The following is a 25,909-nucleotide window of genomic DNA, read 5'->3' on the forward strand; positions in this document are numbered from 1 at the left end:
AGGTATGCTGTTGAAGCAAACGTCAAACTCGTCGTAACTTTCTGTTATGAATGAAAATTTCCCTTTCGTGGCGTTCTCCTTGGTGTACAACGTGTCCCCCAAAGAATCAGTGATCTGAGGAGAATAACTTTTTTAAATGCCCCTATACGTTTTTGATTATTCACATTACACATTTTGTTTTGGTGAAAAAAAATATTTCTGACAGAATATCAAAACAATTTACAAGAATATTCATTGCACGATTCATTTTTAGTGTATTTTTAATCTTGCATTTTCTTTTTACAATAAAAACGTAGAAAACAACTTGTTTGATTTAAGAAACCTGCCAAGATAAACATGAAGAAAGCTCGCCATATGTTACAGCTGCCGTGCGGGTACCTTCAAATTAGTCCTGGTTTTTGGATCTTCGTCCACTTCGTAATCGCCTAAAACGAGCACGTCTTTGTGGATGTTTTCTTGCAGACATTTCATAGAGTTGACCGGCAGGTAGAATGTAATAGAAAGCACCGGGTCCAAAAGGACCGGGATCAGCAGGAAAACGCCAAGTTTAGACATGCTGCCAAACCCCTTATTGTGATGATGAGAGTGACGGTTGATGCCGCTCCTGTCAGATGCTGACCCCGCCCCCTTCGTTCGTCTCCCTCCAGTTCCGGGGCGCGTCACGTGACTTCTCCGCCCCCACATGTGCAGCCTCTCCTCTCCACCACCCTCCGCCCCAAGTAAACAATTTCAGCATCATTTCATTATGTCTGCCAGCAGCTCCCGATTCGTATCTTTGTAAAAGGCAGCCCCGGAGTGCTGAGGTTATCCACATGTCTGTCTGACGGTTAACGTTAAGTAAACAAATACATAAACTGGAGAAGCATATGTTTCATCAAATGAAATGGTGAGGACATTTGGTTAGTCTGTAAGAGAAGACAAAGTGTATATTTTGAAATGGTCGTGCAAAATGCGTTGACCTTGCAATAAAATGAGCTTTTACATTATTACAAGTCAGTGTGTGTTGTCCGGCTATTTAAGGAGCCTACTTGAGTGTTTTTTTTTTAACCCTTGAATAAGTAAATGCACCAGGACATCATCGCAGGAAATTGTTAGCCTGCCATATATGTATTTATAAATAGGCTCACGTTTCTCACCCCACGTTGCATTCAGATGAAGCCGATATTTGTGAATGGGAGTGGAAACTGCTGTATGGCTTTCGAGCAGTGACGAAGTTTTGACCACATCTGAGACATGTTGTAACATATCACTCGTGGAGGAAATATACTGGATGCTAAATGTCAAAAATAATGTTGTTTTAACCCGAAAAGTAGGCCTGTGTGTCTGTCCGTCTGACCACCCTCCCCCCTCCGCGGATGGTACAGTCTTAGTTCATTCATAAAATTCTCGCGGAGCATAAAAGGAGGGGCTTGCATTCTAGTCGTCCAGTTACCAGGTATATACCTGGAGAAAAGACCCGAAACGCTGCCAGCGGAAGGCCAGAGTCACATTTGTCATTGATCAGGACTTGTGTGTTTTTTTTTTTTTCCCCCCTCGTGATGTATCATAATAACCTGACGCCTGACATGGATTCAGTCTCTTCCACCTGCCGGCCAGAGTCTCCTGTCGGGACACTTTTCCAGAAGACGCCAGAAGAGGCGAGCTCTCCAGCTTCCTCCTTAGAGAGCAATGCAAAGGTATGAATGGCTTTGTTGATCATACAGTCAACATGCAGCCCAGGAGGCGCTCAGTTCACGAGCTAATTGAGCGCCCTTTTTTTTTACGTGGTCCACAGACTGATTGTTAGCATTCTAGGTGGGGGGAGGGGGAACTGATTGATAAGATTTTAATTAACTCGGTGCGCTTTATTTTTTTTTTTTATCATCGTTCTTTTGTAAAAATGCATTTGCTGAATACATTTGACGTGCGATCGGCGTGGGTTGATGTGACAAATTAGCACCGTTGTCCGGGTTGTTGTGACTCCGACGTCCTGGGACCAAATGTGAGCGTGTCGATGCAGCGGTTCATTGAGAAAAAATAAATCCATTCAGGAGACTCCACAGCATCTCTGCGTCAGCGTTGACGTCAGAAACCATGATAAAGTCAAATATTGATCTGGAGAAGGCTATTTCTGGATGGGTTTATTTCAAGAAAATATAACACATGCAGGCTGCCTTCTGTTTTAGTCTCTGAACATACGATGTGTGGGTGTAATTGAGGATTGTTATCACAATAGGATCCACTCGAAGCCACTAATGGCATGGGAATATATTTATTTTACGAAATCTCTATTATAGTCCTCATTGTGGATTATTTCCCTTTTTCAGGAGCTCTGCCAAGACATGAGCGTTGAAGACACTCCATTTGTTCCAACAGTCACTGCAATTTCCTCTACCCCAGATTTCCAGTGGATGGTCCAGCCTACAATTATTACATCTGTCTCCCTGTCTCTGGGTAGCAAGCAAGCCAATGAACCACAAAGCTCTCACCAGGCAACACCCAAAGTGGGCGGGAATAAGGGAAAAAATGCTGCCAGAAAGGGGAAAACAGATCAGGTAGGTGAGCTCAGATGAAGTCTACCTGCCATTGGACAGAATAGTCAATAGTGTGAATTTACATATGCTTGTCTGAATTCCTTGTGTGCAACAGTGCTATTGTGCATGCTCCTCTGGTGCCGTGTGCCGGCTGTGTGCCTTTCTTAGGCAGTCAATTTATATTCAGGTCACAGCAAGTCTGCAACAATGGTCTATTTTTAGACGCATTGCAGCGAAACATGCTTTTGCCATTCTTCAGAGGGGGAATTGGCAACAGATGCAGCGGGATTAGAGGGTGAAATGGCTGCATTCTTCAAGGTAATAACTGAATTATTTCCTTCACATCCCAGCTGTCTCCAGAGGAGGAAGAGAAAAAGAGGGTAAGGAGGGAGAGGAATAAAATGGCTGCAGCAAAATGTCGCAACAGACGGAGGGAACTCACGGATACACTGCAAACTGTAAGTAAACAGTGATTTGTTTACTCAGCTGTCATATGCACTGTTTGCGTGTGTGTTATCTAACGTGGATGATTCTGGATGTCGATCTATCTGAAGGAGACAGACGAGCTGGAGGAGGAAAGAGCAGCCCTGGAGACGGAAATAGCCAACCTCCTGAAAGAGAAAGAACGGCTTGAATTCATCCTTGCCACACACAAACCAGTGTGCCAGATGTCAGAAGAGTTGGAGTCTATCTTCAAGGAGCCCACGGGGTCCCCAGAGCTACCGCCCAGTCCGGACGAGGACCGACTCCCAGAGGATGGCACCCAGGAAGCTCCCTCGCTCCAAGACATGGATATCTCCAGTGATCCGTCCACAGCCATCTCTGGGAACTCCGACATCTTGCTGTGCGCCAGTGCTGAAATCAACATCTGCGATCTTGAGCCCTCTCTGGACATTAAGGAAGGGCTGCTGGAGAATATGTTACCCAGTTTGGAGGAGAAAACCCCCATGGAGACGGCTCGATCCGTGCCAGACATCGATCTGAGCAGTTCCCTCGGGGTCTCGGACTGGGAGACCCTGTACAAGTCTGTCTCCAGCGACCTGGAGCCTCTCAGCACTCCGGTGGTGACCTCCACCCCCACCTGCAGCAGCTACCTGTCTGTGTTCACATTCGCCTGTCCCGAGATGGATTATCTCACAGATGGACTAGACGGTCATAAAGGCGGAGGGGGCAAGGCTGAATCGGTGGATCTCCTCAACTCCCCAACTCTCCTGGCCTTATAATGTACAGAGGGAAGTGATCTGTGTGATCTCTCGAGTATTTCTGTTTGAAATGATATGAACAACATATGCCACAGTATGCTGGAATAAGTTCATAAAATGTCATGTGTTTGTGAATCAGCAAACGTACAATCTTTCTCCAGATACATAGCCAACAGAGTGATGTAGCGGAAAGCATGGCTTTTACTTTCACAGGTGGGGCTGAAGTACGTTTTGACTTTACATCGCATGCTGAAAAATTCCAAATAATTCTCAAAGCTTATATATATATATATATATATATATATATATATATATATATATATATATATATATATATATATATATATATATATATATATATATATATATATATATATATATATATATATATATATATATATATATATATATATATATATATATATATATATATATATATATATATATATATATACTGTATATATATACTGTATATATATATATATATATGATCTGTTACTAGATCTAAGATGTAATGTGGAATTTGATGTATCAGTATGGTTTTGTGTTTTTGTGTTAATAGTGTATTGATTGCTGTACATATTGTATTTACGTATTCATCCATGTTACGTGCATACCTCAATGTCATCAACTGTGGGTCGACCTCGTTGAAAGTTTTCCATGAAAACATCCAGTGCTATATGCTATATATATATATATATCTTATCAAGATGTAACTTATGATTTATTTTTTTACCTTTCGGAATTTGACTTCTTTGTTAAATTTGAGAATAAGTCAAAATGAGCATTGATTGCTTATCTATTCTGCTGAATAATTACAATAAATCTACATTCAAAGTGGAGTTTGTTGCTGGTGTTTGCAATTTTGTTTCCAAGAAATCTATTTCTTGATCAAGGTGTAAATATGAAAAGCTTGAATTTAAAATGTACACATTATTTCAATAAATTGAAATGATATAGTTATAATTCTACAAAGGAAATATAATGTGAGGTAAAAGTGTAAAAATTGGAATCACTATATTCTTTTAACATGACCTCCGTATTTCCTAAAACCTAGTTTAAATGATTTAGCGTCTACATTTTCGTATTATCCATTTGGCGCGCGTGTTTTGTGTTGGATGAAGCGGGTTGGATGAAGAGGGTTGTTCTGTATTTTCAGCGCAGGCCTCCGTCTGAGCCACATTCTGTCGTTGCAGTTTGCAGCCTCAGTGTTCCTTTATGGGAGGAGCGGCGCGACTTCCCCACTTCTGCCCCCACTATGTAGGCTACTTTTTTTTTTTTTTTTTTACATCCCTGCTTACGTTTGGCTGGCATAGCCTAATTTCCGCATTCCCAAATCCTCCCCGATTGGGATCACGTTTAAAAATCGGTCTGATGCAACGATTTCCACTTTTTAAAATCTACTCTCGACCCTCGGCTGACCAGAAGAAAGGACATTTGTTGCACCTGGGATCAAAGTCAGGTCGGTATACAAAACTTCGTAAATCGAGAGAGCTGAATATTTTCTCCATACTAACCAGCCTATTGGCGCGTCGCGCGCACAGGTCAGAACGAGAGTTTGTGAACAGGCAGCGAGGAGGTCTGTGGTGTGTTTGGTTGAACTGTGCTGTTTACGGCAGTCTCTGTGTGCTTTTTTGTACTCAACACAGACCTGGCATCTTACTGAGCATGCTACAGAAGGATCGTTTTTCTTTTGTTTGCATTGCTCCTCTTACATGGAACTACGGCGTGCACAATTCAGAACAAAATGTTCCTCTGTAGACCCGTCTGTCCGATGCATTGGTGTTGTGCATGGCTTCTTAAACTGTGTTCTGATCGAAAGCGAAATCCGAACGTTTTGTTTCATCGCTGCAGCTCTTTTGATGGGAAGACAAAGTTACGTAAGGTAAATGCCGCACTGAAAAACAAACTTCCGCTTTCAAGTTGACCAATGGCCTCAGTGTGCACGCTGCAACGACAATGTAGTCGGTTTAAGATGACTAGACATATCCATGTCAAGTCATGTTCATAAACTAACATGCAGTGTTTTCATGTTGAAGTGCAGAGAGTTCAAAACAAACTAACTGTAATCAGTATAAGTTTAACAAATTGGCTTCTTGGACCTTCAGGGGAATAATAAAGTTATCATTACGAGAATGTTAAATAGCCTTGTTGTTTTAATCATAACTTCACTATGGACCATACTTAGAAGTCCTTTTTTATCAATGTTCAAGAATCATGGTGTTAAGGTAGCTTTGTATTTTGCTTTGGTTAATGTTGTTAAAATTTAAAACCAAATTTCTAACGCATGTCATTACAAATCGCATCCATTTCGTCTTGCACCATTTTCAAGACACATTGCCTATCATGTGCCATAGCCATGGCCTTTCACTTTGTCTTTTTGACCTGTTGTTTGGGGAAGTGGGGAAAGTTGTTCCCATGTGTGATGTTCTCAGCATTACTGTTTAGATGCACAATTGGCACACTCACACACACACACACTCTTCACTTAGAAATCTTGTCTATTGGTCTTCTCTTGTGCTAACATGCTGTTTTCTGCTGTTTATTTCCTGTAGTGTGGTCTACAGGTCTTTGAGTATTTGACTGTTAGATGATTTTTGGCTGCATCATGTGGCTTGGAAGTCTGCTGAGCTGTTATCGTAATTTCCTGTGTCTTTGGCTGGCTTTGCTCTCGCACACCTGTTGTTGTCTTTGGATATTTTTAAATGTTCATGTTCGGCCTTTTCAAATTGAGGCATTCGCCAGTGATAGTGTGAAAAATCTGTTCTGCGCAAAACATTCTAAGTAGACAGGGACAACTTAAATTTTTCATGTGGCTAAACAAAACCAAACAAGTTCAATTTGGGTTCATATTTTACCCCGTTATGCTGAATTTTGGCAGCCACATTTGACTCCCCTGGCATTAGGTCTCGTAAGAAGGAAACCATGGCTATTTCTTTAGTTCTCCTTGAAATAAAGAGGAATTTGTCTGAGTGTGCTTTGTACACTGTTACTCGTCTCTTATGGCCTCAGGGGATTAAATAAGGCAAAGTCTTGCCAAGATCCATGTAAATGGCTGTATATTCATTCCAAAGAAAAATAGTAAAATAGCCTAATGAGAGCAGCCTTAGCATCCGGCTCCCATAACAGACCAGCAATTCATCAGTTTGGCAAGTCTGACTGCTAGAAAGGAGCAGTGCACCTCAGGCGTATGCCTTCATGAAGCTCTGTAACCGACTGTAGCTCAAATAACGCCCTTAAATGTCTACTTGCTGCTAATTTGTTATTGTTAAATGGCTTTTCTACCCTCATACCATAAAGTATGCACTATAACAAGCAGAGCAGATGGAGTTGTACGTATGTGTTTTTCATTGATCTGGTTTAGTTGCTGTCTGAATACGTCTTCCATTTTCTCCCTCTGCCTACTAGCTGTGGTCACGACCGAGTCTGACGCGATGCCAGGACGAATCCCAGATCCCTCTGTGACAGCAGGCTCACTGCCCAGCCTGGGTCCACTGGCTGGGATCTCAGCCACCACGCTGACTGACGAGCTCAAATTTTGTGACTTCCAGGAGTTCGGCACAATGCTGTCACCTCTGCACTTCCTGGACGGTCTGGGGAAGAGGCCCCGAGTGATCAAAACAGAGGTATAGGAGACACTGAGGAGCTGATGACTAGATCATGTAAATACAAATATTGCATTTTGAGTTGTTATTCGCTTTGCCTGCTTTTTCTAAACTGGCTTTTGAACATGTATGGAATTTCGCCACAGTGGAAAGAACAGTTGCAACAAACCAAATACAGAATTTTAATATGTCAAATGAGTCATACAGATTCTAGCTTAACTATGTGTAAAATTTGCCTAATGTGTCATCAACAATTTGCCTGAAGTGAAACCACCCTTGGAATTTCAGCGTTGTGTTGCATGTTAATCACCAGTTCCCCCTGGTGGACACAGCGGGACACGATGCTGTTGTTGAATATAGTGCTGTATGTCCAGAAAAAAAGTAAAAATATGCATTTTAAAACAGTAATATGAAAACGTTGTCATTAGCGTTTATAGCTAAACATAGGCCTCGTTATGTCTTGGATCACTTCACACATGTTCACTTCGTTAAGTTAAACCGATTAAACCTGCATGCTGTGACTGAGACAGATCAACATACATGCAAAGTTAGTATAAAATAAAATGAGAAATTGTTAGTTCTTCATTTAGCTCAACATTCCTTTTGCTTATTGATCATGATAGTGAAGAAGGCATGGCCAAAGCCTACTGCTATTACAGTCAAATGTAACATAAAGAAGGTGAGATGATATTTTTTAATCATGTATCATTATTTTGTACTGAAACGTGGATAGTCTGCCAATCTACAGCAGGTCCATCGGGACTTAAGCTCACACCTGTTTTTACCTGCTCTGTTGTTTAGAGAGATGAAGAGGACGACAGGAGGAAACGAAGGCGAGAGAAAAACAAAGTGGCTGCGGCTCGATGTCGAAACAAAAAGAAGGAGAGAACAGATTATCTACAAATGGTGAAACATAATTGCGTTGTCATTATTTCAAACTTTCACAAATGCATCTCCTCTGTTGTTATCGCCAAAACAACATGTCTCAAATATTATTAATAATAATAAGTGGTATCACCTCCTTTTCTCTCCCATCCTCTCACAGGAATCAGAGAAACTCGAGATGTTAAACTCTGACCTTAAAGCCCAGATTGAGGAGCTGAAGCTCGAACGACAGCAACTGATCCTCATGCTTAACCGGCATCGCCCCACGTGTATTGTCCGGACAGACAGCGTCAAAACCCCGGAGAGCGAGGTGAACCCCCTGCTGCAGCAGCTGGAGGCCAAGTGAAGGTGCGACGACTTTGTACAGTTGAGAAGAAGCAGCCAACCAGCAGCACTTAAGAGTTGGAGGAGATCCAGCCAAGTCCTCCTCCCACCTTAACTCACAGCGTTTCGCCACAAAATGTGGATCCAATAACAATGGACACTGTTTATTTCAGTTAAATCACATATTCTTTGTTTGTCTATCTTGCTCTTCTATTTACTCGTCATTGTGGTCACCAGAGCTCCAGCCACTGTCAGTATGAAGTTAAACCAAAAAACACAACACAACACAGATATTGGCACATTACTTTACCTTCTATACATTCAGCTTGTTGTTTTATAGTAGATTTGTACTATATGTCTTCTTAGCTTTAGCCAGCGCTTCAATATATTTCCAGCATCTAAACTTTTCCACCATTGAAAACAGTTCCAGCTCAGCAATTCATTTGGTGATTTACAAATGAACAATTGTATTTTGCCTTTGTTAAAATGTATTCAATGAATCATAGGAATTTGAACTGAAATGCAGCTATAGAGGAGAGCAAATAGGTAGGCTTAATGGATACATGTAGTTTAATTTGCTCATTTAATAGTAAATAGTAAATTCTCTATTTTTCAATACTTACACCCTCACACAGCCAGAAGCTTTCTTACTACATAATGGCCGTCATGATTCATGGTCATTTTTCTTCTTTCATTCATCTGGTGGCTGAGCGGTTGATCCCTTTTTCTTTATTTCCTTTGGTTTTGGCGCAGGCGTCATGTATGCACATATATATGTATCTATATCTATATATATATGTATGTGGACTGTTTACATTGTACTTTATTTTCTGTTAGCATATTGTTACTACCAATTATCTTTTTTATACTTTTGTATATGATGTTATAAAAGCATATAAGCTATCACAAAATCCCATTTTGTATTTCCTTAAGAAATAAATATTTAGTTTTTGTTTTTTTACTGGATTTATTTGAGTCCTACAAAATTGAAAACATGTCCATCATAACATGTTTCATGACCAAACGTTCTGGTCAACGGTGCCATCTGGTGGCTAGTAGCATCACAACCTGATTAACCCCGTACATCTACATTTTTAATTCCACATATTTGTTATAGTTTTATGCAGCAACTTCTGAACTATTTCAACCATTTGAGCTATTGTAGCTATTCAGTAACAGTATCCCACTTTACCCTCAAGGTTTGGCTAATTTCTGTCAGTGAGGTTTTCAGGGATCCTGCAGAGGGGAAGCTTTGTTTCAGCTGTGGGTAAATTATAACATTGAAAAAGATGGGAGAATTTACTGTTTCTGTCATGAAGCATAAAAACATATTTTATGTTTAACCATATTCCCTTCACTTCATGTGTGATTCTGCATTAAGTCACCAAACTATTCAAATGCCTTTACTTTTGTGTTTTTTAAATCCATTTGTTGTGTTTAGATTTTATATCTAATTCACATTTGATCTGTTATGATGAAAGTATAATTACAACACAGGCTAGGTACTTACAGGAAAACAAGGCACACATTGTTCTCTCTCTGGAGGAGGGACTATAGGATTACAGGCAAACATTGGGACAAACAAAGGTTAACCTACCATAAGTATCTATATGGAGTTAGTTTATTTTACATTGTTCGTCTTATCGAGGCCTATTGACTGACTGATAGTGTCCTCACACTTATAGCTCGTCATTTCTTATCTCAGCAGCTGGGTGGAGTAAAACTCGGGTCCTACATCGTGTGCAATACAGAGGATTTCTCAGACAGCTCAAGTATTAAATCAACTCGTGGCGAGCAAGTCAGTCGACTGGAATGAAGTCTGAAGTTATCCAAGTTATTTTTGGTTCTCAAACTGACTAGTTTTTTTGGGACTGTCACATTGAACAGAAGTGACCATTGGTATTTTTTCTCATCGTCACTTCTGTAATTGAATTAGTATATTCGGACCCTTTTCCTTTTAAATAAGTAAGTTACGGCAGTGGTGGAAGACTTCATCTTCCAAGTGCGCTCGTTTTAATTGAGGCAGAAAATGGGAGAAGATGCGCGGGCCACGCAAGAAAGTAGCGCGCGCGATGCGAATGATGCTGGTCCACATTTGGGAGCGCGGGGTCCAGATGCCGCGGAGCATATTGAATGCAGCATCATCCCAAACAGCGACAGTAGCTCTCCGGCCACAACGCGTTTATACAAGAAGCGCTGGCTGATCGTGTGCCTGTTCAGCGCGTACTCCCTGAGCAACGCGTACCAATGGATCCAGTACGGCATCATCAGCAACATAATGATGAAGTTCTACAACGTGGACGGCTTCGCTGTCGACTGGCTGTCCATGATCTACATGCTCACCTACATCCCCTTCATTTTCCCGGTCACCTGGCTCCTGGATAAGAAGGGGCTGCGTGTCACCGCGCTGCTGGCCAACGCGCTCAACTTCTCCGGGACATGGATCAAGGTGGCCAGCGCCAAAGCCAACCTGTTCTGGCTGACCATGTTAGGACAGTTTGTAAGTTCCCTTGCCCAGGTCTTCATCCTCGGGATGCCCTCCATCCTGGCGTCGGTCTGGTTCGGCGCGGACGAGGTCTCCACCGCCTGCTCTATTGGAGTTTTTGGGAATCAGGCGAGTTGCTTAAATTACACCTAAACTCTTGGCTTGGCATCTTAGATGCAAATAGTTGCTATATGATGCTGGCTCGTGAATACTAATGCATTGTTTTGTGTGAAATTCCTTAGTTTGCGCTGATACCAAAGGGAAATCCTGGAAAACATCCCTGGAGTAGTGACAGAAAACAGGATGATCATGACATTAAATGACTTATAGGCCTATTACAATCCTTTATCTCCACTAAATGCCAATGCACTAAACACCATGCTTATTTAGACTTTGATTGTTTTGGTGTGAGTTGCTTTGATTTGGAGATATTGGCCATAGAGATGTCTGCCTTCTCTCAAATATAATGGGACTATGGCATTTGGCTTGTGGTGCCAAAAAGATACATTTGAAAACTCAACAGCAATGTCTCTTTCCATAAATCATGATGCAGTCACTCAGGATGATCCACAGACCTTGTTGTGAGCAGTTTCATGTGAATTAGCAGTGATAACATAGGCTAGAGGAAACATGTTTGATTTTGGGGTGAACTGTCCCTTTAACGGCAAAATGTACTTAAAGTTTTAAAAGTAAAAGGCTCTGCAGAAAATGGCCCCTGTGAATAATATAGGCTTTTTATTAGCTTATTGGATTTTGATGCATCAATGTTTATAGCTCATTATTTTTGTAGCTGGTTGAATAAAGTTAGGTTTAGTCCAGTGGTTCCCAACCTTATAGGTTTGGCCTCAACCAAAGGGTCACAAAATACACCTGCGTATTAATGGGGTGCAAAAGAAGAAAACACTAAATTCTGCTTAACAAATGTGTATTAATTTTTCCATAATCTTTGTGAAAAGTCAAATACTTTCTCCTCTTTGGGCCTCAACATTTTTTTAAATGAAACATCTGATAAATGTAGACGGGAATCTCTCTTTGGTGGAGCTGCTAAGAATTTATAGACATTTGAAAATTGGCCCCAACAAGACTCAGATTTTCTGTCAGAAATCACAAGCCAAAAGGATGGGAACCTCAGGTTTAATCTTAATCATATTTTGCATTTTATCAATTCATTGTATTTTTTGTTTTCGTTATTAAAAGTACCCAGTCTTATTATAGCCTAGCTATTAGATACATTTACGCAAATAGAGGAGTAAAAGTAACCTACAATATTTCCCTCTGAAATGAAGTGTAGAGGTAAAAAAGAAAAAGAAGAAAGCAGGATTATTTCATAGACTACGTGATGTACGCTACACCTCGTTAGGCTGATTGATTTTTTAAACCAACCTCAAACAGCCTACAGAGGTGTAGTGTACATCACAGAAGTTATCTGTTTTAAGGTGCGGACGTGTCAACGGAATGGCAGGTGACGTGCACAAAAAGTTACTCGTCTAGTAGATCAAGGCGTCCGTGTGCAAGGTATGAAAACTGTCGGTTCTCTAAGTACTGGATGTTTTTGTGTGAAAATATCAAAATCTCAGGAAAGGCTGGCTGCAGGGTTTTATATTAACAGCTCATGTGTTCATATCTCGTCGTCGATCTTCGCGGACTATGATCACGATGCAGTTTATAGCCCAAATACCGAAAGTGTTGGTGGATATGAGTTCCTGGGATTGTTTAACGATCGGGTTATCTGCTGTGGTTAAGCGTTTTATTCTTAATTTATAGAATTAAGGAATTAAGGCGAATGCCAACTAAGCAATCTCGGGTTGACAACTTTGCCTCCCACTAGATATCTAAACACCGATACTGAAGCATGATTACATTTCACATCGTTTCCTTAAAGACACCCGAGAATAGTGAAGTGGTTCGGGCTGCAGTTTAAAGCTGATGAGAGTTTTGGTTTTCTTCCCTTCACTCCTCCCATTCAGGGATTTGCTCAATGCTACCAGAGGTGGTGCAGCTGGAGGCTGAAGACTGAAGACAGCAGGGGCGCTACAGTACTTTGTATATATATATATATATATATATATATATATATATATATATATATATATATATATATACACGCTTAATTGTTGCAACTCGAATGCTCGTGAACACTTTGTCATACTCAGTTGTGGCAAGATAGAATCATTTTATATAACAAAAACAAGTGGCTCAATGTTGAATAAGCCAAAACAAAATTAATCACTCTGATTGTTAATCTTGAACAATGTAAGTTTGAGAATGATTAATCAGGACTAATTGTGTAATTACGTTAATAATCCTCCATTGAGTAATACATCTCTGTGTAAAACTAGAGTACCACCTCGTGGTTGTTAGCCTCAGCCCACCAGTCAAGTTGCAGTTTACATCCGTGTCTGTCCAAAATGTCATCACTTCATCCTATCAGACATTTGTGACATTTGTGTGAAATTGTAACAATTAGCATATGAATTCCTGAGCTATGGCCAAAAACGTGTTTTGTGAGGTCACAGAGGCTGCAGGACAGGCCTGGCGGAGCATTTCAAATCCAGTGTTTTTGAGTACACAAGCACCGTGCATTTATTACAAAGACAGCGTGACAAAAATGTGTTAGTGCACTGTGAATGTAACCAACTTTGTAAAATCATCCAGCATCAGGTCTTCTAGTGCCCAAGAGGGATGCTGTGATAGGAAGTGACTGCATTAGTAAATCAAATGTATGTGGGATACTATCATGTTGTGTTTGAGCAGAAAGGCGTACTTCCTCACCACAGCATAAGTAATCTACCACTAGTGTTGAACCTTTTTTTACAGAATCTATTGTTAATGCTCAAAGATGTTTTCTCATATATTGATGAGATGGGCTGGTAAGTGTGGGCCACTTTGCTGCAGATGTAGATCTATATTTTAGCCATATTTTTTCTGGTCATCGTCACCCTCCGCAGACTTTAGCACCTTGTGCACATCCCTGTATGTGTGTGTGTGTGTGTCATGTGCCTAACTTAGCAATAAAATGGACTTGCTCTCTTCGACCGTCCTACTGTATATTCGCACTCACCGCCGGCTATTATGTTAAGTTGATCCTATGACATAAGCTGGAAGGAGGAGTTTGAAATGAGAAGTGAAGCTTATCACATGACTGAAGAGGCTGCAGGCAGGTATTTAACTGTTGGCCGGGAGCAGAGCTTTCCAACATCGCTCAAAACTACACCCCAGATCCACCTTTGTTAGATCAGAAGCATTAATAAGCAGTAATCGCTACTTTAGTCACAGCTGGCGAGTTGTTTATGATCAGCAGTTTATACGCTACCTGCTGGGAGGGGCGAGTCAGGTAAACTGCCACGGTGTTGAGAAAGCGGATCCACAAGTAAAACAACGTTTGCTCTTCCCTCCAGTTGCTAAGTGTTACAAAAACCTGAGACTTCAGTGGGAAGAACATGATTTCTCAGGATGAATTCTCTGAAGAGTGGATGGATGGCGTTGGGGAGGATGGAGGCAATGGTTGGTCTCCACCAAGAAAAGAGAGAACCAGTTTGGGGGAATACAGCCAGCTGTCTCTGGGAGACAGCAGCGACACCTCGGAGCCTTCAGCCCTGGACACGGCACAGCTCCTCCCACTGATGGAGACCAAGTTGTACAAGCGGCGATGGCTCATGCTATTCATCTTCAGCGCTTTCTCCATGAGCAACGCCTTGATGTGGCTGCAGTACGGCATCATCAGCAACATCTTCCTACGCTTCTACAGCATCAGCACCCTGGCCATTGACTGGCTCTCCATGCTCTTCCTCCTCACCTACATCCCCCTCTTCCTGCCTGTCACGTGGGTGCTCAACAACCGGGGCGTCAGGGAGGTCGTGGTGGTGGCAGCAGCCTTCAACTGCATAGGGGCCTGGATCAAGACGGGCACGGCCAACCCCAACATGTTTGCCATGACCTTCTTCGGCCAGTTTGTGTGTTCGGTGGGCACTATTTATATGGGCATCCCGTCCAGACTTGCATCCTTGTGGTTTGGGGAGAAGGAGGTCTCCACCGCCTGTTCCATTGCTGTTCTTGGAACCCAGGTGTGTCTCTGTTTGCCTTTCGGGCTCAAAATATCTTTGGCAGTGTGTATGAACTTCTCTCGTTGGTGTTAAGAGAACTGTTTGTGTGTGTCGGTTGCAGAGAAAAACTGAAAGAGAGCTCTATCGTCTTTGCAGTGTCTGAATAGATGGTGATGTGTTAAAAAAAACAGGCAGGTGGAGGAGAATGGAGTTGGTTGTCACATTCAGATAACTTCTAGAGGGCAGTGTTCAAAAATATTGGTACAAACATGGCAACAGCTGAGCCGGTGGCTTACAGCTAACAGTGCTAACAACATCAACAGCGCTGACTGAGCTAACTGTTATCCTGAGGGGGAACCAGAGGGTGGGCACTACGCTTCTGCGACAACCCAACTCAGATTAAAACACACAAAGAGAGAGAGAGAGCGACTTCATGTGCTAAGCATTTATCCTTTACCCTCACACTCAGAATACTAACGTTTTAAACTTGCTAGGTGATCTGAAGCTTGAGGTAAAGGAAGACTGTCATGGTTCATGTTACTTTCAACTTACAAGACCCAAACAATTGTTTCAAAGACGATGAATAGAGAGCAGTGGACTGGCACAGTTTTCATCATATTTTGAGAGATTTCCAAAGATCTTTCTTCATTATTATTGTTTTAGCTCTAAATGATTATTTCTGTACAAGCCAACAAAGGCAGTGAATGAATACTGGACAGCTATGACAGTTCTTATGTATTGGGCTATATATGGATGCCTTGTGATCGCACCATGACCTTTAATCCCATAAACATAGACCATCAAAAGACATCTTACCCCCCTGATGCTCTTCAACCTCTGAACATAAAATGTATTTTTTTTCAATTGATGTGTGTCCTCTCTCACATGTGTTAAACCAAACACTGCATACCGGCCATTGTCACGCATGTTCTTGCTTTGTCCCCAAGTCCAGCTCCCCGCCGCTGAAGATAAAAGGACACATTGTTGCTGATGTTTACTTGCTCACCACGACTTTATTCCTTTGGCTCCGGTCCCTAAACCTGAAGATTACAAATGTCCAGGCGGAAGTAGTTCACATATACGCATGGATGTTTAGAAATAGTTCACATTAAGAAAAAATAGGTAGGATTTCCACAAAGGCCTTTGAAGATCAAACAGATCAACAGTCTGTGTGCCAAAAGTAACTTCATAAGAGATCTTTTATTTGCACTAACTGAGAATAAGCTTGTTTTTGACAAGTCATCAAGAGTGGCTCTACTTATCCAAAATGCACATAAATGAGAAATACAGTGGCTTTTCTTTGCATCGGATGTGGGACAGTGATATGCAGGGATGACTCCCCAGTTACTGTGTTGTACAAATCTCTAGCCAAATGACCAAAGTTTGAAATGTGTCTGTATGTTGTACTGTAGAGGGTAACGGGTGCACATCGATAAAGCATGGTGGCTTTAACATTTCTGAAGGACTGAACGGTTCTGACTTATTTCTGTGCTTGCTGTTCTCAGGATAGTTCCTCCTAAAGGAACATGTCTTGTCACTTTTCACACTTTTTCTTCTCTTGCCTTTCTGCTAATGCGGAGGGACTTTGTCCGTTGTCCACTGTGGAATATCCTCGAGGCTTTAAGAAGCTGAGGAAGTGGGCACTACTCATATGTATTCACATTCGTCCCAGATCCACCAGGACTGTTGCTGGACCTTGGGGTTGGGGGGGTTTAAGTACATGTTCCTCAAATATAAGGTTATAGCCAGCAGCTGGTTAGCTTAGCTTAGCATTAACACAGGAAACAGAGAAACAGCCAACCAACAAAATCCCCCATAAAACAGCGAGTTGAAGTTTTTACACTTCGTTTTTTATAGAGATTACTCAAACAAGATATAATCTTTTAGAGGTGCTGATAGATGGGTTTTGTTTCATTTGGACAGAGCCGGGCCAAGTGTTTAACTGTGTTACAGTCTTTACGTTAAGCTAATCATCTCGTTTCCGAAAATTCCCAACTATGTTTTAACCCCACTTTAACCCCCCTTTTATATATTTTGAATCTAGTCAATACATACGGTAAATAAGCATGTATTATTGATGTGTTTACAAACAATAGTGGGTAACCATCACTCACACAAATGCCAAGAAGTCAAATGCTAATCAAACGTAAACTTTTGTTTTCAAGGCAGAGTAAAAACACATATTTGACATTTTTGATATTTTATTTTGTGCCTCTCACCTACAGTTGGGTGTCGCCATTGGGTTCCTGCTCCCACCCATCCTTGTGCCTAATGTGGACGATGTGGAGGAGCTGGCGTACCACATCAGAATCATGTTCTACATCAGCGCAGGAGTGGCCACCTTCATCTTTATCCTCGTGGTCATTGGTAAGATGACTATTCACATCCACAGGCTCGTAGAGGGGGTAAGAGCTGTCAGGCTCTTTGCTCACTCACGCAGAAATAGCTCGCTGCAAGTCCTTTTCAATGTCATATAACTCCCACAGTCATAGTTGTGGAAATATAAAAAGCAAATCTTGACAGTTTGTGCTTTCCAGCATTAGGGACCGTGACAAAGCTGTTACCTCACCTCCTTTGTCCCGCAGCGACGCTACCAACATTTTTAGTTGGCATTGTAATGGTATTTTTTGATGAGAACACAAGCGATTCTCAAGTTGGATTTTTTGCCACATCAGGATTCATTGTACAATTTCATTCATTTCTCTATAGTAGAGCTTCTTATATGGCTGTTGGGCTCCTCAGGCAGCACTGCTGAACAGCTGAGTCTCCCTGAGATGTGCTTTCTACCGAAAACTCAACAGCATCACAGTCCACTGGATGAGCAGCTGCAGTAATTGCTGTAATTGTTCACCTTTTGATGAGATGTGCTGAGACACAATGTGAAATACATGCAGGAACTCAGGGAGTCATGGACGTGTTTTAAGAAACCATCTTCCTGGTCAGCTCTGTCAAATCCTCCTTTCACCTCCATGAAGGACTAAAACTCACGCTGGAGCTTCACCACGGGTTGCACTTTTCTTTAATGGAGATTTTCAGCTGGCAACCTGCTAAACCCAGTATTAAAATATGACATGCTTTACCTACACACAATGTATTGTTATTGCATTTAGAGACATTGAAAATATATAAATACAGTATTTACTCCTCCCAGAAAATTTCAACCTACCATCAAAATAATAAAACTCAGTATTGTAATAGTTACTATGTTAACTATTGTTATTATTGTAAAAAAACAAACATTATTACAATATTTTTACAATATCACAATACAATATTACAATTATACTGATACAGCACGTATGGCTTTCACATTATTGTTACTTTATTTGCAGCAAATTGCTGGCCACTCTAATGTGATACTGAGTTTATGTATCAAGGGCTTGGTAATAATACTATATTATATCAGATCAGATACAAAAGCCAATCCGGGGACAGGCATTACAAATTAAATGTAGTGTCTATTTAGAGACTGTGCTATCTGTCCCTGCAACAATAACAAACAAAAAAACATCTTCTTTTCTGGACTTATTTCAAAAGGTACAAACTGGTTTATAAATACAAGGCATTAACATAATATTAATACAATTAAGGTAAGACACACACATGTCTATTTGCTTCCACTGTTAGTCCTCTGCCTCCGGGCCGTAACCTCCGTCATTGTTTGTACTGGCTGATCAAAGAACAGACGATGCGCTATCACAAGCAGCTTCATGAAGGAACACACAAGTCTGTTTGTCTTCTAGTCTTTCAGGAAAAGCCAGAGATCCCTCCAACTCAGGCCCAGGCTCAGGCCAGGAACATCCCCCCCGGCGATTACTCGTACATGGCTTCTATCTCGAACCTCCTGCGCAACAAGCCCTTCATACTCCTGATGGTCAGCTATGGTGGGTCCCTTCCTGTTGCCTGCACTGATGTTTATCCAGGGCTGCCACTTATGATTACTCTATTGTTTAATCATTTGAGTCCTGATTTTAGGTTAATGTCAAGAAAACTGTGCCAAACCGTGAAAATTCCAAGAGGATGTCTTTCGATTGCTTGTTTTTTCTGACCAACAATCCAAAACCCAGAGATGTTTAAATCACAATGATATGAAACAGAGAAAGACAGAACTAGTAGATGCTTGGCATTTTTCCTTGCTTATGATTTGTGATTTATAAATATCAAAATAGTTGATCAGAGTTCCTTACATGACTTCAGCTAAATCTCTAAAGTACAAATGTTAGCACGTGGTAGGTTCATAGGGAGGTCAAATAGAATGAAATCATAAACAGCAGAGGAGGAAGTCCAGGTCAGTGTCTTCACATGACACATCTGTGTCATAATGATGTGTTGATTACATCATTGTGACATGCAGGTTATCCCACAATCCATCTTACTTTTATCACATATCCAGACGAGGATGTTGCAATATCTAGGTGAAAGGTACAGATGTAAAAGCCTCGAAATAGATGTCGTCAGTTGGAGCTTTGTGGAAACTCACTGTCTTTATCAGCCGGTGTGCAGATATGAGGATGTGTCGTCATAACATCATGGACTTTCAGTGCGCTGCTCTCGTGTAGCATTGATTTTAGGGACTTTTGAGATGCCACATTCTTTGCTCAAAGGTCACTAAAAAAGACAATGTAAAAGATTGACAGTGTCAAGCATATTAGAATGTGTTAGTCTTCAAATGTGTACCCTAAACATGCCTGAACAATGGGATTTTAAGGCAATTTTGTGTTTCTGTGCTCCAGTATAAACAAACTCATATACTTTTAGCCAAGAAAGTGAAGAAGTCTGGAGGCCGTAATGGGTTGACTTGATGTGTGAAGTTGTCAGCTGTGTTTTTAGGGGGCGCAGCATGAGGTCCCATCTGCACCCTCTTCCTTTCCCTACAGGTCTTCTCTAAATAGACAGTCGCTGATTTCTGTTTGTTGTCTGCAGGGCTGAATGTTGGCAGCTTCTATTCTATTTCCACGCTGTTGAATCGGATGATCATTGAACACTACCCTGTAAGTCCCAGTGTGTCTTTGTTTCTTTCTTTGTTCTCTATGTTCTTCCTTCCTTACCTCCTCAACCATTTTTCCCCTACCATATACTTAGTGTCAATAAGTCCAGCATGTTGACATTTTCTTTGACTCTGATTACTAAAATGAAAAAGCTGCCAAGGAGATGACCCTGACACGGTTAACTAGGGGTCTGGGAGTTTTTATTGCTTAGAGCTAACTGCAAATGTCAAAGATGCCTTATATAGTCAGTAAAACCATAAAAATATGTTTTTCCTCTCAGGGTGAAGAGGTGAATGCTGGGAGAATTGGTCTGACTATTGTTGTTGCTGGCATGGCAGGTTCCCTCATATGTGGCATTTGGCTGGACAGGACCAAAACATACAAGTAAGATATTTCTATATAACAGTTTAACTATTGATCTGTTCACTTCGAAGGACAAAAAAAACTGCCAAACTGATCTTAAGTCATGCTTCCGTTGAGAGGAAGCCAAAACTCAGCCAAACTCCCCCTGTAGCTTTCCTTCTATCCACCGACGTTACGATGCGTGTTTCCTTGAAACATGCTGCCACAGTCTTCAGACAAAATACGTCCGTTTCCAACATGCTAATAGTGACAATACTGACATGCACCTGTTTACTGTTTACCATGTTCACCATCTTAGTTTAGTGTGTTAACATTCTGACATTCGCTAATTAGCACAAAACAAAAGTCCAGCTGAGGCTGACGGGAATGTGAGTCGTTTTGGGAAGTAACGGCTTGCACACAGCTCTAAATCTTAATTTGTATATCAATTGGTTGATCAGCTTCCTTCTTACCATGAAGTGATACCAGAAACTCGCTGTCACTTCTGAAAGGAAGTGTCTCAAACATGTTTTTCAGTCTTCAGAGTCAACAGTCACTCTCTGCTTTAAAACATGGGATTCTTGCTTGGATGTCTTTTAAATCATCCATTAACAGGGAGATGACCACGTGAATTCGTGCCCACTTTGAACAAAAGTGGAATCCAGCAGAACTGAGTTTTATATGTGACGTCCCTCTCTGCTTATCTGAACTGACAGCCTTTACTCTGCTGCTCTTCCCTGGTCACATCTCAAGCCACCACATTAAACACGGAGAGTACTAATCATCCAATCCTAAAAGTGAAGATATCCAATGGGTACCTGATTATTGTTGCTGTCGTTTTTGTCTTGATTAAGCGTGGCAAAACTTTAACTTATTTTCCACAAAGTAACCAATTATTTGCAGCAGTTTTCCGCGTGTTAGATACTTGGTACACTGTCTTCAGGGATCTGGCACGGAAACTATTATGATGTGAAACAAATCCTCACATTCCTTACATGCAGTCAGGATGCTTAGCTGTCAAAGCAGTCAGGCCCAGATTTACGTTGCTGACCCTCACACGCCTATTGTCCCATGTGGGAGAGAGCCAGAGGACTGTGTTGTATTAACACAAATGTTTTGCAGCATTATCTTACGCGTGGTTGTACGAGAGACCGCTTCACCAGAGTAAGCCTGTTTGAGCTGACGGTCTGCGTTATGACGAAGGATTTTTAGTGACTCAGGAATACGGATTTGTTTTACCATCTGGTAAAATGTATATATATATAAATATATATATATATATTGTAGATAAATATATACATATATGTATATTTGATCATTTCTTATCTCTTATAGTTATAGAAACTGAGGATACTTGTAGGCATTAGTCCTGGTTGGGTGAATCATGATTTGCATTTTACACATTAAATGCATGAGACACTTGAAATGATGCATGTTAAATGTAGAGTAGAAGAGCTACTGGCTTGTGAGACTGTCCCAGTGCTCCCAGTTTGACCCTGCTGACTAAATGATTAAAAAAAAGTATGTGAATAGTAAGTTTTCTTTCAGATGCAACATGGGATCAATAGTATATAAAGGCCTCATATAACCACCAGTCCTTACAGGAAACACAAAACATTAACACTTAAGTTGGGTTTCGCCTTTGGATATGAATATCTTTTTAGTACAGAATTATCAGACTATAGATGGAGGATTATCAGTACATATTTTCCCCCTAATTTTACAATTTATATGTTTGTTTACAATTAACCTTTTTGTTGGATTATGTAGTATTTCTTTGTTCTGATTCGACAGGCATGTAGCAAACGGGAGCCTTGTCACTAGATTAATTAATATAATAGTCAAATCAGATTACATTACATTTCTTAGGTGACTTTTAGTTACAATAGTCTTTTAGTGTATAACACAAGCTGTGTGTCCTGTGTGTGAAGGTTGATCATATCGCCACAGCGCTCTTAAACTGTGTTTCTATCGTGTCTCCTCAGACAAACCACCTTGGCCGTTTACCTCTTCTCTCTGATTGGGATGCTGGTCTACACTTTCACCCTCAATCTGGGTCACCTGTGGGTGGTGTTTGTCACTGCTGGAGCTTTAGGGTAAGTAACCATTCAAGATGAATTACTACAAAGGTTGTAAACATCACAGTCAATGTTTGACATGATGGTCGCTTATTTCTCTTTAAGGAATAATTAACAGCGTTTCCTGCAGGGTTTGGAATCTTGAGATTTGAATCTGAGATTTGTTATGCCAACTCATAAGTGAGCAACATCTCTCTCGACTCCTTAATGTTGTCATCAAGACTTTGGATCCTGTAAAAAAAAACAACACCATGGAAGAAAAACCATATGATATAACAATGAATTGACAAACATGATCACAAGTGTTTCAATTTGAACAATGCCTCATCCTAAAACATGCCAATTTTATAGTGTGAAGTCAATAACGTCTGTATGTAGTTCATGTTTCTTTACTTTTCTCTCATCTGGCACGAGTGTTATTGTCAAAGCAATATTAATGCTCCTCTGATCCTGCAGTCCTTGTGCTTTGTTCCTACAATTCTTGCTATTTATGGTAAGCTGATTAAGCCCATAACTGGTTTCCATAGTGATTCCTTTGTCTGCATTTCTTTCCTGAAATCAGGACAGGAAGTATTATTATAGAGTAATACTCGCCCTACTTTTAGATTTGTGATTTTCTTCTTTTCTTTGGTAGGGACGAAAACTACTGTAGACGACAGACTTTAATTTGACCTCCTCTGTCTGTCTGTCTGCAGCTTCTTCATGACAGGATATCTACCTCTGGGCTTTGAGTTCGCAGTAGAGCTCACCTATCCGGAATCAGAGGGAACCTCATCTGGACTGCTTAACTGTTCAGCTCAGGTCAGGAATATCAGCACGGTCTTTTAATGCTGAAATGCATAATACCAAAAACCAGGTTGTCTTTAAAGTATTTGTTCTCTGCGCAGAGAAGGTTCAATCATCACAACACATATAAGACAGGATACAAAATGTGTTGGTTTGGGGCTGTGACTGTTTTTTTTAAACCTCATTTCAGATCTTTGGAATCATTTTCACCATCTCCCAAGGGAAGATTATTGATAGATGGGGCACTTTTGCAGGAAACATCTTCCTGTGCATCTTCCTGCTAATAGGAACAGCACTGACAGGTACGATATTATTAACCTCTATTCAGCATGCCTCTCCTGTGGTCACCAGACAGAAAGACTTTCAAACCAACAGTGGACATTGAACTCATATCAGCAACTGTGGACGCATGAGGGAACTTTAAGACGCTGTGTATTTTAGAGGTAGAGCATGACCGTCTAACCCAGTTGTGTCTTTCATAGGATAAGGTTGCTCCCTAGTGGCCGAACGAAGAATCCCCATTTATTAAAGGCATAAATGAATGAAAAGGAAGACTTAATCTTATCCATTAATGCTACATATCAAACAAAAACGTATGCTCTTTCAAAATGAATCTAATTTTAAAACTGGAGACGTGATTACATGTATTGGCTGTGCATTAACATTACAACATAATTATTACTAATACATCAGGTTGTGATATGAAACCCCTGTTATACAGAAGTGAGTCACCTCTGTGGCTGAACAATTTTGAAGAAGATATCAAATTTCTACTATTTTGGCTGATATTGCAATTGCAATATGATTTGCGAGATTAGAGAGAAGAATGATCTTTACGTCTTTATTATCATTTTCATTGAAAAACATGTTAAAATGATGATTGGTGTGATTTTTGCGGGGCTCTGTACCAAACAAAGATGTTTTCTGAAGTGTGTAGAATATGATGTGTAGGCCAGGACATCTCTGCAGCACGACCATATTTATTTCAAATGTTATTTTGACACACATTTTGACTTTAACATATATTGTACCTCCTGCTATTTGAACATTTTTGTAGGCCATATTGCGATTTTGATCAAATTTCGATTAATTGTGTAGCCCTATTCCCCACTGATACCATTTTCTTGCCCTAGCTCTAGTTTTAATTAGTAATACTAATTACACACAGACCATGACTTAAATAAGCAAAGTTTCTCCTTCTCCTGTATCACAGGTCTTATCAAGTCGGACCTCCGACGACAGAAGGCCAACCTTCAAAACACCGAGGTGCAGTCAGTGAGTGTAAGTACATCGGTGTGCGCTACAGGAAGTCAGAGGTGGGATCTTCACATCCCTTTGGAGAAGGAATGTGTTAGATGCCGCCCTGGCTCTGGGTTGAATGCACTCTGACTGGTTCTCTGCGGTCCTCACACTGCAGGCATGCGCACGAGTGAATGCAGGGATGGCACTGCTGCACTGCTGGAAACTTCCTCTCTAAACTCACAAAAAACATCCTCTACTCTCAAATGCTGTGAACAGAAAGCGCAATTCTGCTTTGTCTGACAGCTCATCGTTTTATAAATCACTGCAATAAGGCGATGAAACACACCGCAATCTGCTATTAATAAATAAAAAAGGAGGTTCCATTTATTGAGTTAATCTGAAAAAAAGGCATCTTTTTGGTCAATAGTTCACATGAATACTGAACATATCACAGATTCAAATTTAGTTCAACATAGAACAAAACCCAGTGGACTCCAGCTGATCACAATCATCTTCAAACTTTTAACAATGAATGCCGCTTTAAACACAATCTTACTTCACATTGTGTGTCTTCTGCTGCTCATCCGTTGCCTTGTTTAAGACAAACGTTGGAACTCTTTTGCTGTTTTTCCGCATCCTTTCTCTGCTCATAATATTCACATTATAACAATGTGCACTGAAATAGAAAGCTACAGTAATCCAGCTCACTAATAAAACTCAAATAAGATATATTGAATAGCCCACCACTAGTTTCCTTGTTTTATTAATACGCCAGTTTTGTTAAATTGCAGCAGTGAGATGACAAAGGATGCATGCACAACAATTGAAATAAGCCATAATAGGTGTAATTGATGGAATATATATCAAAATAAATAATGCCAAAATACTGTTATTTTACATTTAGCAAGATTTGCAGGAAAGATTCTGACTGCACACCTATTGTCTTCACTAAAGACACTGTAAGTGTGGCCGCTGGACTAGAGAGAAGGTAGCAGGCAGTATTAGTTTGGTGTGCAGGGTTTGGTGGGAGGGCAGTCTGGTGGTGGTGGTGGTGGTGTGGGATGGAGGAGACAAAGGAGGATGAGGTGGCCCCTCTGGGCCCCTCAGAGACTTGACACCCAAGCTATTGTTCCAGCCAACAGGCTCCGTGTCATCGGTGCAGGACTACGGGGCCACAGCACGCAAGGCCCACTGGCAACGGCAGTATTGCCAAAAATCCACAATCTCACTAAAACCAAAACACACACCTGCCAAGGTAGGGGGACACCCTCTGTGAAGCTTCAACACCAGTAATACACCAACACACACACAATGGACATGTGACATGTGACAGTAAACAAACGTTATTTTCAATGTTACATTCAACAAAACGTTAACAAACCACATTGTGTTTCAATTTACAAACATATAGGATTT

At 40.9% G+C, this 25,909-nt stretch overlaps 3 protein-coding genes across 4 annotated transcripts; all 3 read left to right on the forward strand.

Annotated features, from left to right (window-relative positions):
* Positions 1-584: 584 nt before the first annotated feature.
* fosaa (v-fos FBJ murine osteosarcoma viral oncogene homolog Aa) lies at positions 585-3,998 on the forward strand. The gene is made up of 5 exons (XM_076107783.1): positions 585-719; positions 1,576-1,676; positions 2,307-2,534; positions 2,864-2,971; positions 3,068-3,998. Exons 1-5 carry the CDS (start codon positions 683-685, stop codon positions 3,734-3,736), a joined length of 1,143 nt encoding a protein of 380 aa, XP_075963898.1. The 5' UTR covers positions 585-682; the 3' UTR covers positions 3,737-3,998.
* An 800-nt stretch (positions 3,999-4,798) lies between these two features.
* On the forward strand, positions 4,799-9,485 carry LOC142968594 (jun dimerization protein 2-like). Of its 2 annotated transcripts, none has more exons than XM_076108539.1 (4): positions 4,799-5,177; positions 7,124-7,341; positions 8,122-8,226; positions 8,366-9,485. In XM_076108539.1, exons 1-4 carry the CDS (start codon positions 4,934-4,936, stop codon positions 8,549-8,551), a joined length of 753 nt encoding a protein of 250 aa, XP_075964654.1. In that variant the 5' UTR covers positions 4,799-4,933; the 3' UTR covers positions 8,552-9,485. The 2 variants fall into 2 exon arrangements, with proteins under 2 accessions (XP_075964654.1, XP_075964655.1); XM_076108540.1 differs by lacking the exon at positions 4,799-5,177 and adding an exon at positions 5,196-5,600.
* A 4,969-nt stretch (positions 9,486-14,454) lies between these two features.
* flvcr2a (FLVCR choline and putative heme transporter 2a) lies at positions 14,455-25,777 on the forward strand. Its single transcript, XM_076108269.1, has 10 exons — positions 14,455-15,078; positions 17,283-17,424; positions 18,801-18,941; positions 19,981-20,048; positions 20,326-20,429; positions 22,373-22,483; positions 23,161-23,266; positions 23,442-23,553; positions 24,465-24,532; positions 25,629-25,777. Exons 1-10 carry the CDS (start codon positions 14,455-14,457, stop codon positions 25,767-25,769), a joined length of 1,617 nt encoding a protein of 538 aa, XP_075964384.1. The 3' UTR covers positions 25,770-25,777.
* The last annotated feature ends 132 nt before the right edge of the window (positions 25,778-25,909 follow it).

The sequence above is a fragment of the Anarhichas minor genome, unplaced genomic scaffold, assembly GCF_050575085.1.
Source record: "Anarhichas minor isolate MPS153535 unplaced genomic scaffold, ASM5057508v1 ptg000040l, whole genome shotgun sequence".
Classification (NCBI taxonomy): Eukaryota; Metazoa; Chordata; class Actinopteri; order Perciformes; family Anarhichadidae; genus Anarhichas; species Anarhichas minor.

Excerpts from the sequence above, each read along its gene's own strand:
- fosaa (XM_076107783.1), top strand. The coding sequence starts at position 683 with ATGTGCAGCCTCTCCTCTCCACCACCCTCCGCCCCAA. Across the intron at positions 720-1,575 it reads TCCACCACCCTCCGCCCCAA|TCTCTTCCACCTGCCGGCCA; the intron begins GTAAACAATTTC and ends ACATGGATTCAG. Across the intron at positions 1,677-2,306 it reads CCTTAGAGAGCAATGCAAAG|GAGCTCTGCCAAGACATGAG; the intron begins GTATGAATGGCT and ends TCCCTTTTTCAG.
- LOC142968594 (XM_076108539.1), top strand. The coding sequence starts at position 4,934 with ATGGGAGGAGCGGCGCGACTTCCCCACTTCTGCCCCCACTATGTAGGC. Across the intron at positions 5,178-7,123 it reads GCACCTGGGATCAAAGTCAG|CTGTGGTCACGACCGAGTCT; the intron begins GTCGGTATACAA and ends TCTGCCTACTAG. Across the intron at positions 8,227-8,365 it reads GAACAGATTATCTACAAATG|GAATCAGAGAAACTCGAGAT; the intron begins GTGAAACATAAT and ends ATCCTCTCACAG.
- flvcr2a (XM_076108269.1), top strand. The coding sequence starts at position 14,455 with ATGATTTCTCAGGATGAATTCTCTGAAGAGTGGATGGATGGCGTTGGG. Across the intron at positions 18,942-19,980 it reads ACTCCTGATGGTCAGCTATG|GGCTGAATGTTGGCAGCTTC; the intron begins GTGGGTCCCTTC and ends TGTTGTCTGCAG. Across the intron at positions 22,484-23,160 it reads GTCACTGCTGGAGCTTTAGG|CTTCTTCATGACAGGATATC; the intron begins GTAAGTAACCAT and ends GTCTGTCTGCAG.